The sequence below is a fragment of the Peromyscus eremicus genome, chromosome 14, assembly GCF_949786415.1.
Source record: "Peromyscus eremicus chromosome 14, PerEre_H2_v1, whole genome shotgun sequence".
Lineage (NCBI taxonomy): Eukaryota > Metazoa > Chordata > Mammalia > Rodentia > Cricetidae > Peromyscus > Peromyscus eremicus.
The window spans coordinates 61,937,290-61,957,466 of NC_081430.1; the positions used below are offsets into that span (position 1 = coordinate 61,937,290).

A 20,177-nucleotide genomic window follows, 5' to 3' on the forward strand; every position below is an offset into this window, starting at 1 on the left:
TTGTACTGTGCCAGAGTCCAGCTCTTGATATGGGCAGGGTCTGAAGTGGGTGGCTATAAGAGCGATGACAGAGAAGTCAGATACTGGACACTTCTGAGTTTTGCTTTATGAATGGTGATGAGAAAGGAAGTACATCTTTGTATGTTTTGTCCTATTCAGACAACCTGCATCTCTCACAGACTTTATTTATACTTAAGATAATTTCCTCATATACTTTAATCATTGATTACCAAGTCTTTTCATGGTACATAATTTTTCAATGTCTTCCATGATTACATAAGCATCACAGTGAAAGAAACAAAATGAGCAAACAGCAAATTTCACAGGAACTACAGTTTAACATTATGATGAAATAATTATTTTAACTCAATATCTTTTTCCTTAAAATTGGTGTCATAAAGCATTGTGGTCATAGAAAAGCTAGACAGGGTGTCTCTAAGTTTGACTAAGTTAATAGACCATAAATTATATCCTACCACCTGTTATTCTATTAATCTATTGTAATGAATATCTAAACTTTCAATGGAAATCTATTTCCTCAGTCCCTCATTTAAATTCTTTCTTCTAAATTTGACATAAGACCACCATCCTTTCCCTTGACCTGTGAAACACTGTGTTCTGCTCTTTACTCTGTCTTCATCAGAAAGTACAAATCTGACAGGTCTGCTCAGGAAACCAGGCAGTTCTCTAGGCCAAGATGTTTCTCTTTGTGTCTCTATCATAAACTCTCTTTTCAATATGGTCTCTGTCTTTTTCACAATCCTACAGAGAGTAAAAGAACATCAAGGTTCCTGAAACTGCTTACTTTGCCTTCAGGAAGGTACCAAGGCTTGTCGTTGATTTTATAATCAAAGTCTTTTCCTTGTCCATGCTAGTTCAGTGTTTCTGAGGCAAAACACAAAGACTTAATGATTCTGTTACAGTTTGTCAACTTCAAAAATTTCCCAAGTTTTTCTTCTTTAATGATTTGTCTCAGATCTTATGTCTTATGCCTACTAATACCACTTAAGTATTAAGTTCTATAGAAGACTCAATTTCTTGCATACCTAATTCTCCCAGGGAATCACCGTGAGTTTTATTGTTAACATCAGCTTCTAAAAGAATTGTTACATTGTCCCAAGGTTCCTGAAACTGCTTACTTTGCCTTCAGGAAGGTACCAAGGCTTGTCATTGATTTTATAATCAAAGTCTTTTCCTTGTCTATGTTAGTTCAGTGTTTCTGAGGCAAAACACAAAGAATTAATGATTCTGTTACAGTTTGTCAGCTTCTAAAGTTTCCCTAAGTATTTCTTCTTTAATGATTTGTCTCAGATCTTATGTCTTATGCCTACTAATACCACTTAAGTATTAAGTTCTATAGAAGACTCAATTTCTTGCATACTTAATTCTCCCAGGGAATCACCATGAGTTTTATTGTTAACATCAGCTTCTAAAAGAATTGTTAAATTGTCCCAATTCTTCCCTTCAGTGAGGGGCCCTTATCAGAATGGAATTCCAACATGAAACATGTCAAAGACATATGCAAGAGTTGTGCAGCAAATTCCACCAAGGTCAGTGAAGGATCAGTCCAAGCTGTTCAAACACTATGAACTTTCCCAGCAGTGCCTTCAAAACACATTGCATCACCAATACTGGATATATGTTTCTACTTTTTTTTAAGGTATTGTACATCTGCAGCTCATTTAAAAATATAGTGTAAATTTTAGTAATTGAAAGCTGGAGTGATCCATGTGTATCCCTTTCAGAGTCCTCCTCTTTACTTAGCTTCTCTATGACTGAGGGTTGTAACCTGATTATCCTTTGCTTTGCCTCTAATATTCACTTATGAGTGATTACTTACCATGTTTGTCTTTCTGGGTCTGGGTTACCTCATTCAGGATGATTTTTTTCTATTTCCATTTATTTGTCTACAAATTTCATGAAGACATTATTTTTTCTTTTACCACTGCATAATACTGTATTGCGTAAATGTACCATATTTTCTTTATCCATTCTTCAGTTGAGGGGCATCTAGGTTGGAGAGATGGCTCAGAGATTAAGAGCACTGACTACTCTTTCAAAGGTCCTGAGTTCACTTCCCAGGAACCACATGGTGACTCACAACCACCTAGAATGAAATCTGGTGCCCTCTTCTGGCCTGCAGGCATACATGCAGGCCGAATACTGTATACAAAATATGCATATCTTAAAAAAATCATAACCACTCTGAGATACCATCTTACACCTGTCAGAAGGGCTAAGATAAAAAACACTGATGACAGCTTATGTTGGAGAGGATTTGGAGAAAGGAGAACACTCCTCCACTACTGTTGGCAGTGTAGTCTTGTCAGCCACTCTGGAAATCAGTATGGCAGTATCTCAGAAAACTGGGAATCAACATACCTCAACACGCAGCAAAACCACTCTTGGGCACATCCTAAAAATATGCTCAGCCACACCACAAGGACATTTGCTCCACTATGTTCATAGCAGCACTATTCAAAATAGCAAAATAATTTTTACCAAGATAAAAATATTTGAAATTAGTATTTTTCACAACTGATAACCAAGTATACTCTTTTAAGTTCTCTTGGTTTAGAAGAAGGAAATAACGGATATTTCAGTTTCAAATCTACTTTTGGAAAATGATAATATTTCTTGGAAGCTGCAGTTTCTCCATCACATGTTCAGAAACAAAAAGGGTAAATTACAAATCATACAAATTTCCCAAGCATTCTCTGTAGGTTTAAAGTAAACCAGTGTCATAATTTCAGACTCATTTTTGAAATATGAGTTGAAACACACACACACACACACACACACACACGCACACACACACACACAAACACGAAATATAAAAAAATTGGTGCCATTCTGTCTGATAATCAGAAGCAATTGGATAGCTTGGAGGGTGTGTGGGAAATAACAATTTGTTCTAATGTGTGCACACATAGAAGGTTGAACAGACTATGACAGTTGACAGGGGCCTCTGGAGGATATCCTTGTCTTGAAGAGGAAACCACAGCTTCTGACATTAAAACTCAAGCTCATTCAGCAGAGTCCAGAACTTCCTGACTTCTGAAGTGAACCTTACTGGTGGTCCTCAGGAGTCTCTGCTGGTCCTTGGTGCCCCCTATTGGTACCAGAGGTCTCCATAGGGAGGTTTTTGTGCAGGCTCACACTGGAGTTCCCTCACTGTGTTTCTGGCACAGTAATAAGTGGCTGTGTCCTCAGTTTGCAGATTGTTCAGTTTTAAGAAAACTTGGCTCTTGGACGTGTCCCTGCTGATGGTGACTCGGGAATTGAGAGCTGAATTATAATCTGTGCTTCCACCACCCCATATTACTCCCATCCACTCCAGACCCTTTCCTGGAGGCTGGCGGACCCAGTTTACACCATAGTCAGTTAATGAGAAGCCAGAGACAGTGCAGGTGAGAGACAGGGTCTGTGAGGGCTGCACCAGGCCAGGTCCTGACTCCTTCAGCTGCACCTGGGACAGGGCACCTGGGGACAAACAACATCACCATCAGTCATACATCCCATAGATGACATGCCGGGGTCCCTCTCCTGAAACCCTGACCCACTTACAGCTTGGAAAGGTCACCAGGCAGAGGAGCAGCACCAGGACAGCCATGCTCTGCTGGAGGCTCTAGTGAGAAGGAGATGGGGCTTCTCAGCTAGGCCTGGGCTTTCATCCTGAGCCTGAGGGCTGCTTTGCATTGGGGGAGGTTCCTGAGAGGATAAAAGGAAGCACAGGGCAAGGCTTCTACTCTTCCCTCAGTTGACTGAGATTTGCCTTGTGCTTCCTAGAGGAACTGGAGATGGAAACTCAGGAACATTTTCCTGTTATTTTCTGGATTTCCAATCCCTGAGAAATGAGAAATAGTATGAATCACACTGTGCAGTCCTGACAAGTAAATCATGGGAGTGTTTTTACTAAGTGAATCCACATTCACACAGTGCAGGCAGAACTGGGTACCATGTCCTAAATACATTTTTACATCTCTATAAATACCTGAAGTGAATTCAGGATGGAGTTTGGCCTCTTAGTGATCAGAAACTCAACTTAAGGAACAACTGAAAATTTAATGTTTTGGTGTCAGTGAATTGTCTTAGTCTCATCATTCACCTAGGAAATAACTTGTGAGGAAGCAACTCACTACCATTATTACATGTGATCATGTGTTTATCTGAGAGGAGACCCAAGAGATGATTTCAACCTATTCACCTTCTCACTCGAGAACACCCTACCTGGAGATTAGATTTTAGTGCCTCTTGATTTATGTCAGTATATCTTTCTCTATGTTCATTATATCTCTTTTTTTAGCATGTAACACAGAAAATCCCAAGTTTCTAAATATGATTATCGCATTGGTAAGGGATGGGAAAATCAGCTGTTCATAAAACTTCCTAAAACACTATAGTGTGCAACTAGACAAGGTTTATGTTAACTAAAGTAGAAAATAAGCCAGAGAAGCTGAAGTCAAGACAAGAAGTAGAGAAGAAGTAGACATGAACATGGGGACCCTGTGCCTTGAAGTGTTGATCATCATAGAGAACATGAGTGCGTAGAGCTTTCCTCCATGCCTTGCTAACGTACATCACAGGGGATGTGAAGTTCAGAGCTGGAGCCCACCTGTTCAGTCAGCACTCAGAGAATGTCTGTATTGGTACTGGAGATCTCACATTTTGTGTCCCTTATTTCTGTGTGCATAGTCTTTGTACTCAGAGTGGCAGTAGTGGAGACAGGTCCTAACCTTAGGGAGTCAGCCATCCTGTGCAAGCTCTGATGGTCACCCACACTATGAGTGCTGTGTTCCCCTGTTGTTGATGCTGTGAGTGTTAGAAGAATATTTTTCAGACATTATTCTCAGTAAGTCTCATCATGGGTTTATCTGATAATTTCATATAGTAAAAAAATTTTGGGAGGAGTATTACAGAAATAAATGCACACCTCTGATACTATATTGAAGAACTTGGCATAAGTCTCATTATTCAAATACTTTTGTATTTGGTGACTTCAGAGATAGTTTGTATCCATTTTCTGTACTGCCTTGCTCCTTGGCTTTCCCTTTTCCATGAGTTCCCTAAAGGAAGTCACTAAACAAAAGTTATTTGCAAAGAGAAAGATTTCATGGTAAAGCCATGGATTATTTATAATTATATTCTATTTGAGAGACTGATTCTTATTCTTAAGTGTTCTAACATTCATACTTACTTATGTCTGGAGGGCACATGGATACTCAGTAGGTCATGTTATCATGACAGTACTAGCTTGTAAAATTGTTATGTGGTTAGAATTTCATCAACATAATATTATCTAGAGTCATCAGGGAACAAGGAACCTCAGTTGAAAAAAAATGCCTCCATCAGTTTGTTCTGCAAGAATGACAGTGGGGTCATGTTCTTGAGCAATGGTTGATGTGGGAGGGTCCAGTCAGATGGGGGTGGTGCCATCCAAGGGAAGGTGTTCCTGGGTTGTATAAGAAAGCATGCTGAACAACCATGGCGTGCAAGCCAGTAAGCAGAGTTCCTTCATGGTTCCTGATTCAGTTCCCACCTTCACGTTCCTGCTTTGATTTCATGTCCTGATTTTCCCTCATGATGGCTGTAAGATTTAAGATGACACAACCCGTTTCCTTCCCTCATTGATTTGATCATGATGTTAGTCAAATCTATAGAGAAAACACTAGGATAATTTCAAATTCTTCTGATGAGAGGATGGATGTGGGGTCTGCACAACTGCAACCACAGCCACACACACAGTCCCACATGCAAACACACACACACACACACACACACACACACACACACACACACACACACAGAGCATCCTATCACCATGCAGAAACATATTCACAGGTAGAATGGCTGACTTGAGGGTCATCTGGTGTTTCCTTGTCTTTATTTTAAAAGGTAATTAGTAGGGAAAAGATGCTGTGCACACACAGTCTCACCAATTAGCATTCCCATTCATTCAAACGTTACCTTTCCCTGTGTTGAACACATAGTTTGTTGTTATTTAGAAGCCTGTCATGGATGCTGTAGACTTAAACTGAATTGTTTCTTATGCAACACAAGAGCAGAACTTTTATAACTCGCTTCATAATTGTTCCCTTTCCAATAAACACCACTTTCCATCTGCATTTCCCACCCTAGTTATTGCTGTTCCCCATCTACCCATGAGATTGCCTCTTCTATGTCTAAGAATGTGAGAAACAACATTTTTCTGTGTAAAATTCTGATTTTTTTTTAAATTAGGATTAGTTCTTGAAGTTAAGACCTTGCACATAGAAAGCAAACACTGACATAGAGCTATATGCCTAGCCCTCCTATCTATTAAATATCATTTTTTTCATACAGTAAATAATTTTTAATTATAGCAGTGGGTTATGTAATCCTAAAACAAAGACAAACCTCCCCAAGTTCCTCTCCTTGATGTTCAGCACTTATTACTAATTGTAACACAGCAGAGAAAGAAAGTGTAAAGGATCAGTGTTCTGAGCTTCAATCTCAAAAAAGTAGGAGTAGGGAGGACCAATTAAATCAGTCAACCAAACTGCCAAACAAAAAAGAGAGGAGGAAGAGGAGAAGGAGGAAGAAACTGCATCCCAAGCTGATGGATCCTACCAAGAATCTGGTCAGGCTGCTGAGATGTGTCTCAGCTACTGGTTTTCTGAGAGTCACTGGGGTCTTAGACAGGAAGGGAAGTTAGACTGTCTACAGAGGCTTGTTCAGGGGAATGGAGAACCAGTCCCTGAAGTCAATCCCCTACTCTCAGCCTCCCTGGGTGCCTGACCCCTGAAATTGGCTTTGTGGCCAGATGACGCTGTGGTAACTTCTGTAATGTAAACAATTCATATTATGAATAACTATGCATCTCTCAAGAAACAGTTCTCAAGTGTCATCATTCTTTCACTGAAAAAAAAAAAAAAGAACATTCCCTGGTTTCCAATACTTAGCTGTTCTTTCATAGTGGTACCATCCATAGGATCTTAACAAGTCAGTGAGAAATCATTATTTTTTCCCAGGGACCTGGATTCAAACTTGAGTATACCTGACCTTCAGATAAAGAACCCAGTCTTGGATTTCGGTACAAGGACTACATATCTTGTTTGCTGGGGAAGAGTGTACATAAACCATAGGAAGGCTTTGGGAGGAAAGACAATGGATGAGCATGTTAAAAGAAAATTCCTTAGGCTCATTAAATTCAGGGAAACTATATGAGTAAAAACATAACAAATAGATATTAAAGAAGAAAACTAAAGACCTGTCACCCGTTGAGCGGATTATGAGCTTCCTGCAGCTGCTGAAGCTCAGTGGGTGTCACTGCTGTGTTGTCCTCAGAGTCTCAAGGATGGGGCTTCACACACATTTTCTTACCAGTTCCTTACCTGTGTCTGATGTGCACTTATCTTGTGATGATGAAGGAGAGAGTGAAGGTCACCAGGGTTCCTGGGTCTCTGACCTGCCTTATTTCCTTGTTGGCTCTAACTTGAGCCCCACACAGTGCTCTCACCATGGTAAGTATTGAGACACTGCCCTGAGTTAGGGCTCCACAATTTTGAGTCCCTTTGGCTTTTACAGGAGCTGAGGGAATACTTCTCCTTTTGTGATGCTTTGCATTTTGTTCAGATCAGAGTATATCATATATTTTTAAAAGTAACCCATAATGAGGCTGTGGAGATAGCTCTGTGGTTCAAGTTCTCACCACACACGAATTCTTGAGTAGAATCCGTACTTCTAGTTCTCCATAACTACAAAAACCTGAGTGGCAGCCAACAACTACTCCACCTCTGAGATGTGGAGACAGTGTTTTCAATGTAGAACACTGGCCAACCCGGATAGCCAATGGTGAGATCTGGGGTCAGTGTCTCAAAAATACGGTGTAGGCTTCTAGAGAAAAATATTTCATTTCAACATGTACAGAAATATATTCACACACACATACACAGGAAATACACACACACACACACACACACACACACACACACACAGAGTGGGGTAAGAGTGAGAGAGGAACATAATAAATTATCACAGCACATCACAGTGGAAAACAGAAATTTGAATACAAAATTTTGACATTTCCAGGATTACTACAGACTATACCCGTAGAGAGAATTCTTGAGAGGGTTACAAGAGGCAGCGCAGACTCAGAGGAGTCCAGCCCTCTATGCCTCCCTCTCTGAATAGGTTTTTCTATAGCCCAGATCTCTGTGTGACATCTGCGCCCCCTGCTGGTCCTGATCACCCTGCAGGGAGGTTTGTGTCTGAGCTCACAGTAGCATTGTATCACTGTGACTCTGGTACAGTAATACATGGCTGTGTCCTCAGACCTCAGACTGTTCATTTGCAGGTACAGGGTGTTCTTGGCATTGTCCCTGGAGATGGTGAATCGGCCTTTCACGGCATTGGCATAGTAGATGTAACTACTACCACTACTAACGTGTCCTTGGGTGTGATATGGAGAAGCACCCCAGAATTAGAGGCCAGCTCTTTTTTTTTTTTTTTTTTTTTTTTAAAGATTTATTTATTTATTTTGTATACAGCATGTATGACCAGAAGAGGGCACCAGATCTCATTACAGATGGTTGTGAGCCACCATGTGGTTGCTGGGAATTGAACTCAGGACCTCGGGAAGAGCAGTCAGTGCTCTTAACCTCTGAGCCATCTCTCCAGCCAGCTCTTTTTATTCCTCTCTGAACAGGCTCATTCAAGACCCAAACGTTTCTGTGCTATCAGCGCCCCCTGCTGGTCCTGAGCATCCTGCAGGGAGATTTGTGTCTGAGTCCACAGGAAATTTGTATCACTGTGCTTCTGGCACAATAATATGTGGCTGTGTCTTCAGATTTCAGACTGCTCATTTCCAGGTACAGGGTGTTCTTGGCATTGTCTCTGGAGACACGGCATTGGCATAGTAGATGGTACCACTACCAGTACTAATGTATGCGACCCACTCCAGTCCCTTCCCTGGAGCTTGGCGGACCCAGTTCATGTGATAGCTACTGAAGGTGAATCCAGAGGCTGCACAGGAGAGTTTCAGGGACTTTCCAGGCTGCACTAGGCCTCCCCCAGACTCCACCAGCTGCACCTCACACTGGATACCTGCAAACACAGAGAATTCTTGTCAGAAAACTGTCACAGAAGCCAAATTTTCTCTTTTTTATGTCCACACAACACACAGTATCCTCTCTCTACTAACTACCTTTTAAAATGAAGACAAGGAAAAACGAACTGAGCCTCAAATCCATGGTGAGTGTTCTGTGTTCAGTGCTAATCACTGAGTGGGAGGACTTGGGAATCCAGGGCTGGGCTCCTCTGCCAGAGCTGCAGGGTCAGGGCAGGGCTGGTTTTCATGGGCCCAGAGAAGCCTTATTTGCATATTTTCCTGCTATAGCAACCGCTGGGATTGGACCCGGGGAGGAAGGCAGTGCTCAGAACAGATATAAGTCATCAAAGACATTGATGACAGATATAGAAATAGCAACAATTTTGTAGTTCTGTATGGGACCTTTCCTTACTTCATTTAGCTTTCTCTTTTCTAGGTGCTCAGAACATGCTGTGTTTTCACACTATTATGTCTTCTTAGATAAATTAAAAGCAGAACACACAGGTGTGTTTCTTTCTAGGAGCACAGTCTTTCTCACTGTCTAGGCTGGACATGGCTTCTCCCATACGTGGATCTTGGACAGGGTCACACCTGCCTGGAGAGGTTAGCAGAACTCCTTGCTTGTGACAGGAACACTTTGGAATTATCTGAATTTCACATATTTATGTGACAATGCTGTCATATGGACATAAGAGGACTACAGATGAGACATCCCTTGTCACTGCATCTCTCCTGCCTCGTGGTTGCTATGGAAACATTCCTATCTGCAGCAAACTCACTTGTTCTGCACCCTGAATTTCTGTGATTCCTTTAAATTCCCAGTTTCCATTATCTTCTTCCATCTTTACACCAGGAAACACATGATTGTGTTATGTTGTGTTAGGAAAGTTTTCATTCCCCAATTAATGTAATTAGCGTACCTGGGGCTTTTAATTAATTTTTAGGATGACGTTGTTCTCATTTAACCAGTTCTCTTGTTTCCTTCCTACTCATTCTCATTCTCTCCCCACACCCCACTTTTGCTTTCCCAGTCCAGCACTACCCTGGGCAAGTTCCCAGTGCCCTTCACTTAAGATGGCTTCCCTTCCTAGGGCTCCTCTTCTAGTTCCACAACCTACAAAACAGAAGCTAGAACACCTAACACACACAATCTAGGTTCTGTATATGACAGAAACAGGTAGTGTTTTTTACCTTTCCAATCTTTGCTAAATTATTTGGCACATTGATTTCCAGTTCCATTCATGTTCTTCCAAGTCTCAGAGAACACTGAAGAAGAAGAGGCAGAAAGAATATAAGAGGTGGAACATAAAGAGAGTGCTGTGAAATTTTGTCTACTGGACATGACATGGTTTTCATAATCATGAACTCATCGTGGCTGTTGTTCCCTGTGTAAGCAGTACCAAGAACAAATCCCTAATGTAGATTATTTCCAGATCTTAGCTCTGGCTGAGGAGATGTTGGATGCAGATAATTAGTGGAGAGAGAGAATCCTTCATTTTTGAGACTTAATCATTGGTTTGGCTCCACACACATCCACATATGGACAGCATTAACTAGTCTTAAGAATGTCATGAAGTTGTGGGAGGCTTTTGTGGGGGAAGATATGGGTTCAGTTCAAAGGGAATTATGGTAGAAATACCATCTTATTTAAATGTATACATGTAGAGTTCACAGTTCTTTAAAATGAAGAAAAAATAGTACCTACTTAATGGCTGGTTTAAAGTAACAATCGAAAATGCTTAAGGAAGACTCTACCAAATGTAATAAAAATGGGTACACAAGGTGACCCCAGAAACTGGAATGCTGATGAAGTTTTTTACTATACTTTATTTCAAGTTCTATACTGCAGTATCAAAATAATAAAACCAGCATAGTACCAGCACAAACACATACATATGATGGGGGCGGGAGATAGATAGATAGATAGATAGATAGATAGATAGATAGATAGATAGAGGACACACATAATTGATGTGGTAGGTGGTGCTTATGGAGGTTCAGAGGGAATGGTAAGCAGTATCAAGATTCACTGCAAGGGTTTTCTTAGGCATCTAGGGGCATCTGTCAGGTAGAAGGCAGTCCGTTGGACATCTGGAATGTAGATGAACTAACAGAAGTGGTGCAGGGTAAAGGATGGGCTTATAGATGGTTTGGAGATGTTGACAGGGACAAGGAAGAGGTGTAAATTTACTATTTTGATTTCCTGGTTACATGGGAAGCTTAATGGTCCCTGGATGGTGAAAACATAACACTAGGGACTCTTAACAGAGAGGACCCAAGAGAAGAGGCATGGAATATTGGGGCAGTGGCAGGTGGGGCTTCAGCAGGTCACTTAGGGGAGATGTGCTGGGAGATAAAGGTGCAAGGTCATCTATCATATGGTGTCCTGATTTAGTGGACAAGTGGAGCACCTTTGATAGTCCATGGGTGTGATTTGGGGAGGGATGAATAAAGAGGGACCAGGAGAAGAAATACAAGCTACTGGTTGGACAGTGGATGGACATTTAGGGATTCTGTGTAGGTAAGTGTGCTGGGAAGGAGCAGGGGTGTTCACTGGGCTCCCAGGCCTATGGGACAGTTGTAGGATTCCTGGAGGGGGAGGAGGGTAATAATCATACATTTGTGTTTCATGTATCTATTAGAAACACATTTAATTAGGATTTACTAAGTATCTGCTGAGTTTCAAGACATGAAAAACAAAGGTGCTGCATATAATGAATTCCAACCCTAGAAGACAGAGGCTTGTGGTCAGGAAGGTGGAGACAAGCCATCCATGAGTTTAGAAAACAAAGAGACCAGGAGAATTCGCTTCCATTATAAAATTTCAGTCTACCTCTTTCCAAAGGGAAAAGGCCAAGAGAACAATTTATCATTTAGGACTGAATTACCATTTCCTTGGTAATTAGAGATGTTGAATTTATGCAACTTCTATCTGCCCACATGAACTGTCCAAAATTAAGGGTCTCAATAAATGAATGGAGGACAGGAATACTTTTACCCAAGAAAAGATTATTTCCCTTTTCCATGATCTATGTGTTATCCTGTGATCCACATCAAAGACAAGTAATGAAAATGAGTTGTCCTTGAGAAGAAAAATGAGTTTGCTTTTGTAGTATCTTTCAATTATTTCTATAAATATAATCAAAGGACATACTCAAGATGAGAGAATTTAAAGGAAATCTTCATACTATGGAGGCTTCTTTTCTATTTCACAGGAGGATCTTGTCTGTACAGTTTTTTCTCATGTCCTGATTTTCTTACGTGATATACTGTAAGTTGTACAAAGCAGGAAATAATTTCATTTTCATGTTGCTCCTGGTCATTGTGTTGGTCACATCAATAGATAACAAACTAAGACAATTTCCAAATTTGGGGAATATTCAATAATTGGGGACCAGGTGCTCTTTCCTACTGTCTTTACCTACTCACCACTGTATGTCACCTAGCCTAAAACACCAGGGATTCACCAAACATTTATGTGGTTTTACTGTTCATGCATTTCAGACAAGATTGAGGGATTCCACTATCTCTCAAAGAGATAGGATAGTCATCCCAGACAACCAGGCTTGACCTGATTCAATGAGAATTCAAGGATGCCTGTGATTTCCAACCTTGTCTCAGAGTTTTTGCAGGACCATCATTTCCCCATTTCCACAGACCTCTTTCACCTAAATTGTATCAACTCCTGCCAATCCAGGGCTTTCTCTGCACAGTGAAGACATTCTCATCAGTTTGGGGCAAGAGATAAATGTCAATGCACAGGAACATTGTCCTAGTGTGTTTGAGATGATACAAAGAAATACTATAATATTTGTATTTTTGAAACAGCATTTATTTCCTATAATACAGAGCTAGAAAATCCAAGGCAAAGATTCCTGAAATTCCAGTATAGTCAATGCAGTTTTTGTCCTTTATCATGAAGCTCCTGTGTTGTCATGTGATACAAAGGACAACAGATCTCTGGAGGCATATACAAGGACAGTGATCACAGTCAACCCCAGATTACAGTGTCTCAGGGGTTGGCTTTTCAACATGTGAGTGTTGAGCAACAGAACAGACAGAGCTTGGCAGCACCCCTACAGCTTCTTCCCAGAAAAATCAGTCTCCTGATGTAAACACTGGCAAGGATTCACCCATTGCCACAAAAACACTTTCTCTGCTTGAAGCAAGTATTGAAGATGTGCTTAACATAACAAGGCATTCAGTGAAATTAAAACAAACCTTTAACAAGTTACCGTGGTTATGCTACGAGTAAATGTGGCATAAGTTGTCATTCTATCAAATATTAACTGTATGTAATTATCATTTTACCTACAATTTTATTGTTTATATGTATTCAAATTAATAAAATCAGATAGTGTTTCTTGTGTCTGCAAGTTCTTGTTCATGGTAGAAATATTTACAGTAGGCAACACATAGGAAAGTCTTAGCTATAGCCCAGAGAAATTACTGACAAATAACAGTTGATACATTAGTATGTATAACATATATAAATAATGGACATCATTAATCTTTGCAGAAAGAAATATCCTAATGGTTTCAATATTCCTGAGGCTTTATGTTGTTTAGAATCATCAGAGCCCAGAGCAGGAGTGACCTAAGACATCACTTACATGTGCAGTTAACATAAGCAGAAAGCAAGAGGACAGTGGCATTTGCAGTGGAATGTATGGGAAGAAAACAGTAGCAGCTATTGATTAAATTGTTCAAAGTCTCAGTTGTGCAGATAGGAAAATCCTGGAGTGCCACTGTGGAACATATTCTCAGTAGTATTTATACATTGATTATGCTGGAAATGCTCCATGGGATATAGTTTACATTTTCATGGTGTGAATTTGGTTTTCAAAAGGTTGTACTGACTTGGTGCAGCTGAGAGATATAGGTCACTGGGGGGTCTGTGTGCATATCCTAGTGGTATGCTCCAGGACTTTGGAGCTATGTTTCTGACACTGAAGTCCTGGAGGATTCCCAGAGAGCTGTTGGCCTTCACTATATGTTGGTTGCCCAAAGAAACCGGTTCTAATATCTGTGCAATAGTACTGTAAAATTAGATAGACGAACGTGACAGAGGAATGAAAGCAAAAAGACAAAAAGTTAAGTTTCTTTCTTTCCTGGCCTTTGTATGGGCTGTCACCTGACAGTGCTGCCAGCCTGCGTTTGAATGGGGCTTTTCTCAGTAGTCTGACCAAGAAGATATGAGGAACCAGAGAGATTATGAGGAAGACGGAGTTGGGGAGGGAGGCAGAGACACGATGTCAGTATTCTCTATGAAATTTTCAAAAATTAATAGAAAGGAGGGAAAAACTACTGCTGCAAGCTGCAGGAAAAGGCAATGGAATTCAGCTACTATCACAAAAGCTACTACTTGGAAAAGTCAAGGACTTTTCTGAAGGTCAAGCCATGGCTTAAGAAGTCTTGGTGGTATTTTAGCTTTTGTATATAGATTAGCTGGTTCCTACAGTGATTTTCTTGTAATGCTATGCTTGCTTCCAAGAACTCCTAACAGTGTATTTATCTAAAATACCTTTCAATCATCCAAGGCCAAATGATCTCCTGAACTAAGGTAACACCCTTGTGGAAACAAAGCTTGTTCCTTAGGTCAGATGGATAGCTTTATTTCTTGTGCAATCTGAGACCCTCCTTTTCTATCACTAACATTATAGACTCTTAACTTGTAAACTAACTATTTTTAGGAATGTAGGCTGAGCACCCAGATCCTCTTCTTGATATACTAATTGATCATTAGCTCTCAACCGACCTCCTCCTTTAACCACTCCATTTTCAGGTTGTAAAAGAAAGCCTGACAGTCATTGCCTGAGGAAAATTCTTACCAGCCTTTATGACCCTGTAAGAATTCAAGCCTGGTGACCTTGCTCTGCCAGAGGATCACTATTGCTTGGGTTTATAACTGAACACTTGACTTGAGAGACTTGAGAGGTCTTAGAGGTATAAGGAGATGGAGAGGAAGATAGGAGTGGAGAACTTGAGGACAAGATGGAAGATGAGGAAGAGCCAGATGGGAAAGTACTAGATGGAGAAGAACAAGATGGGTAAGAAAGAGATGAGAAAGACCAGATTGGGCAGAACTAAGATGAGATAATTCGATAGAACTATCAAGAGGGGACACCGGATAAAGGTAGAGACAAATCAGGCAAGAAAGGAACTAGGCTTGAGTACAGAACTATAGCTGTGGAAGGACAAAGAGCTTGGTGTGCTGAGATTCATTCCCCCAAAATAATTTTTGCCATTTGTATTTTCTTTTCTGAGTCCCTAGGAAGTATATTATTAAGGCTGGTCCTATAATAATATTCAAGAGACTACCTCACAGGAATGCCCACTGGGGATATTTCAGTTAATTCCAGGTCCTTTCAAGTTGACAACCCAGATTAGTTACTACTACAGCCCAAGCTCAGCAGTAGTCACTTGAAGAATGCTGAAAAGGTTCCAAGGGGTAATATTTAAGCTTCCTACAGAGAAACGTGCAAAAGGAACTATTGAAGGTTAATGATAAAGTTTAGACATTGTAGTGACAATACAATGATGTTTCTTGTGTATTTACTGACATGGAATCATCAGTTTGTACATAGTAAACTTAGTTTTGTTCCTAACTTATTAAGTCAGTTAATATGGAGAGATGAATGTCATGTCAGATGGTGCATAGATATGTGATATATAGATTGTAGGTGGGTGGGTGTATGGCTATATTGCTAAATATCTATATCTATATCTATCTATCTATCTATCTGTATATATATGGTAGATACTTAGTTAGATCATAGATGGCTGGATATATGATGAATGTGTGGATAGATGATATTTGTATTAATCAGAACACAGGCATAGATGCTTCAGGATCATTTTTCTCTGGTCATGTTGTGTTTTGTGGAATAATGCTCATCTCTCTTTCCATATTTCTCTTCAGACTCGCTGTACAGACATATTTCTTCATGAAATATTTGCTTAAAATAGAGCTGACCTCACCATGTCCGTAATGAGAAACCATTCTGTGATGCACAGAGCTAGCCAAGCCACAGAGGAACCAATCCTTCATGGTCATGTGCACCTGCTTTGATTCACACTCTGTGTTCTGTGCCCACTGATGGTGCTCACCACTTTGCAGGGAGGTTTGGGTCTGAAGTCTATTCTCTAACTGTGTGTTACACACTAGTAGTACATATCCATGTCTTCTGCTTTTAAACTTCTCATTTGCAGGTACAAGCTGTTATTGGAATTACGTCTAGAGATGGTGAATTGTCCCTTTCCAGTGTCTGTTCTCCATAGAGATTGTTTTCAGGACCCAGTTGGTAGTAAGAGAGAAGCTCATGTACAGCTTTCACAGAGAAGAAGACCTTGATTGCCCTTTCCATCCTTAGTTTGTCAAGAGCATCTGACTGTCTCCCAGGACATTGCTTATGTACTTTTGTGCACATGCATAGAAGAACCTGCATGAGAAGTGGGCCTCTCTGCCCTGCCCTGTGGGACTTGTCGTGGCTGTGGTGGTGTGGTAGTGTGGTGTTGTGGTGTATGTGTTCTCTAATATTAGATGACAGCTGGAAAATCTCTATTTTAGATGTGACAATGAAAATTGTCTTTAAACCTGGTCAAAGTCTCCTGAGATGTAGTTATGGTTATATGTGGATCAACAGCAACATACACAACATTATAGATATCAGTCAAAGGGAAGGGCATTATGCTGGCTAGCTTTATGTCAAGTTGGCTATAGTAATCTGACAGGAAGCAATCTAAAATGAGAAATTTCCTCCACTAGATCAGGCTTTAGGGAAGCCTGTAGTGCACTTTTGTGGGAGAACTCAGCCCATTGTGGGCGGTGCCACCACACCCATGCTGGTGGTCCTGGTTACCAAAAGAAAGCAAGCTAAGCAATGAGGACCAGTCCAGTACACAGCAGTCTTCCATGGCCTTTGCCTCACTTCCTGACTCTAGGTTTCTACCTAGTTTGAGTTCCTGGGTGGTTTTGTGTTCAACTTGACAGAAGCTATAGAGTCATCAGAGGAAGGAGCCTCAGCTGAGGAAATGCCTCTTTGATATCCAGCTGTAAGGCATTTTCTCATTTAGTGATCAATGGGGAGGGCCCAGCCCATGGCGGTTGGTGCCATCCATGGGCTGCTGGTCCTGGGTTCTATGTGAAGGTAGGCTGAACTGAGCAAACCTTGGATAGAAAGCCAGTAAACAGCACCCTCAATCGCCTCTGCATTAGCTCTCTCTTCTAGGATCCTGCCCTGTGTGCATTCCTGTCCAGACTTTCTTCAGTGATGAACAGCAATGCTGAAGTGTAAGCCAAATAAACCCTTTCCACCCCAGCTTGCTTTTTGATCAAGATGTATAAAGCACAGCAACAGAAACCCTAACTAAGACTAATTGGTACCAGCATAATGATGTATTGTTGTGATTGACCAGACAGTGTTTTGGGGAAGATTGCCAAAGGACTCTTCAAATTTTGGCTATCAAAGCCATTGAGTGTTGCAAACTCAGTGGAATGTTTTATGGGATCTTGGAAGATAAGAAAGAATATTAAGAGCAGTGCAGAAGATGGAGGTCTGGCTTGCAAAGTTTCAGAGAGAAGTTTAAAGTCTCTATCTGGGCTATTTGTTATTTTGAATTAAGATCCAGTTAATCAGGAGGGCTATCTGGGGCTGCTGTGATTACCAAGACACCAGCACTACTGAAGCGAAATCTTTACGTTACTAAGACAATTGATGCTGGTTAGCTGGAGATAAATAATTAGCAGAGATTAAGAAGAGACCAGCATCATTGATGAAATTCTCTGGGAAGTGTTTTCTGAGAGCACATAGAAGCTGTGTTCCAGAGGTGGCCAAGGTTGCACATCGTGCTGGCAGATGGACTTGTTCAGGTGTAGGAGTCACCAGGTGTGACTGGTGTTGAAGGCATGAAGGGGTCATGGAGAGCAGCTGAGGCTTGGCACTATGAGAGGTCAGGAGAGGCCCTTGGTGATGGTGCAGTCTCAGTGGCAGTCAAAGGCCCAGGAGTTATTGGGTCATGCAAAGAATTTGAGGCACCATGAGTTCTTATGGGAGGTTATTGGTGAAAGTGCAGCCCAGTTGCAGTAGAAGACCCCAATGTTTTGGAGATGCTAGTACCATGGGATGGTCACCAAGAACCATAACTACAATAAGCTGGTTGGGGCAGAAATGTGGAGACAATGTAATCAATGAGGAATACTGGCCAACCAGTATAACCAGTGGGTCAGTGAATCATTTTGTCTAAAAAATATGATGTAGGCTGCTAGAGAAAAACATTTCATATCAACATGTACAGAAATATACTCATTCACACTTATTCAGGAACACACAAATACACACAACAGAGAGAGAGAGGGACAGAGAGAAAGAGAAAGGGGGGGGGACACAATATAATATCACAGCACATCACAGTGGAAAACAGAAATTTGAATAAAAAATTTTGAAACTTCCAGGATTACTACAGACTATACCTGTAGAGAGAATCCTTGAGAAGATTACAGGAGTCCATCCCTCTATGCTTCTCTGAACAGGCTCTTCCATGGCCCAGATCTCTGTGTGATCCCCATGCACCCTGCTGGTCCTCATCACCCTGCAGGGAGGTTTGTGTCTGAGCTCACAGTAGCATTGTATCACTGTGACTCTGGTACAGTAATACATGGCTGTGTCCTCAGACTTCAGACTGTTCATTTGCAGGTACAGGGTGTTCTTGGCATTGTCTCTGGAGATGGTGAATTGGCCCCTTCACGGCATTGGCATAGTAGATGTAACTACTACCACTACTAATGTGTCCTTGGGTGTGATATGGAGAAGCACCCCAGAATCAGAGGCCAGCTCTTTATTCCTCTCTGAACAGGCTCATCCAAGACCCACACATCTCTGTCCTATCAGCGCCCCCTGCTGGTCCTGAGCATCCTGCAGGGAGGTTTGTGTCTGAGTCCACAGTAAATTTGTATCACTGTGCTTCTGGTACAATAATACATGGCTGTGTCTTCAGATTTCAAACTGCTCATTTCCAGGTATAGGGTGTTCTTGGCATTGTCTCTGGAGACGGTGAATCGGCCCTTCACGGCATTGGCATAGTAGATGTAACCACTACCACTACTAATGTAAGCAACCCACTCTAGTCCCTTTCCTGGAGCCTGGCGGACCCAGTTCATGTCATAGCTACTGAAGGTGAATCCAGAGGCTGCACAGGAGAGTTTCAGGGACTTTCCAGGCTGCAATAGGCCTCCCCCAGACTCCACCAGCTGCACTTCACACTGGACACCTGAAAACAGAGAATTCTGGTCAGAAAACTATCACAGAAGAAAAATTTTCTCTTTTTTTATGGCACACAACACATAGCATCTTCTCTCTAATAATTACCTTTTAAAATAAAGACAAGGAAGAACCAGCCGAGCCTCAAGTCCATGGTGAGTGTTCTGTGTTCAGTGCTAATCACTGAGTGGGAGGACTTGGAATCCAGGGCTGGGCTCCTCTACCAGAGCTGCAGAGTCTTGGTTGGGCTGGTTTTCATGAGCACAGAGAAGCCTGATTTGCATATTGTCTGGCTATAGCAAGCACTGGAGTTGGACCTGGGAGAAGGCAGTGCTCAGAAATTATATAAGACATCAAATACATTGATGACAGATATAGAAATAGCCACAGTTTTGTAGTTCTATATGGAACCTTTCCTTATTTCGTTTAGCTATCTTTGTGCAGGTGCTCAGAACATGCTGGATTTTCACACTATTATGTCTTCTTAGAGAAATTAAAAGCACCACACACAGGTGTGTATCTATCTAGGAGCTCAGTCTTTCCCACTGTCTAAGCTGGACATGGCTTCTCTCATATGTGGATCTGCGACTGAAAGACCCTAACCCTCAGGCTTACACTCCCCCAATCCCCAGGAGAATGAGGAATTAAAAAGCTAGTTCCAAGGGCAAAGTGACTCAGGCATAACTCAACCACCCCTGCCACAATGTAACAATGTAAAGAGATTTCTATTAAGAGATGCACTCAACTGTGACTGGGATAATTCCAAGTGTTCCAGGAAAGACCACTGTAACCTTCGTGTAAACTTCACTCCCACCCTGATACCCCCCCTT

The 20,177-nt window shown here is 41.3% G+C and overlaps 2 gene segments (V, D, J or C); both read right to left on the bottom strand.

The window, feature by feature from the left end:
• LOC131923898 (Ig gamma-1 chain C region secreted form-like) overlaps positions 1-20,177 on the bottom strand; it is a 549,642-nt gene that overhangs the window by 424,982 nt on the left and 104,483 nt on the right.
• LOC131923901 (immunoglobulin heavy variable 3-21-like) lies at positions 18,967-19,561 on the bottom strand. The segment is given in 2 exon segments: positions 18,967-19,357; positions 19,456-19,561. Coding segments are annotated over 2 exon segments (429 nt in total).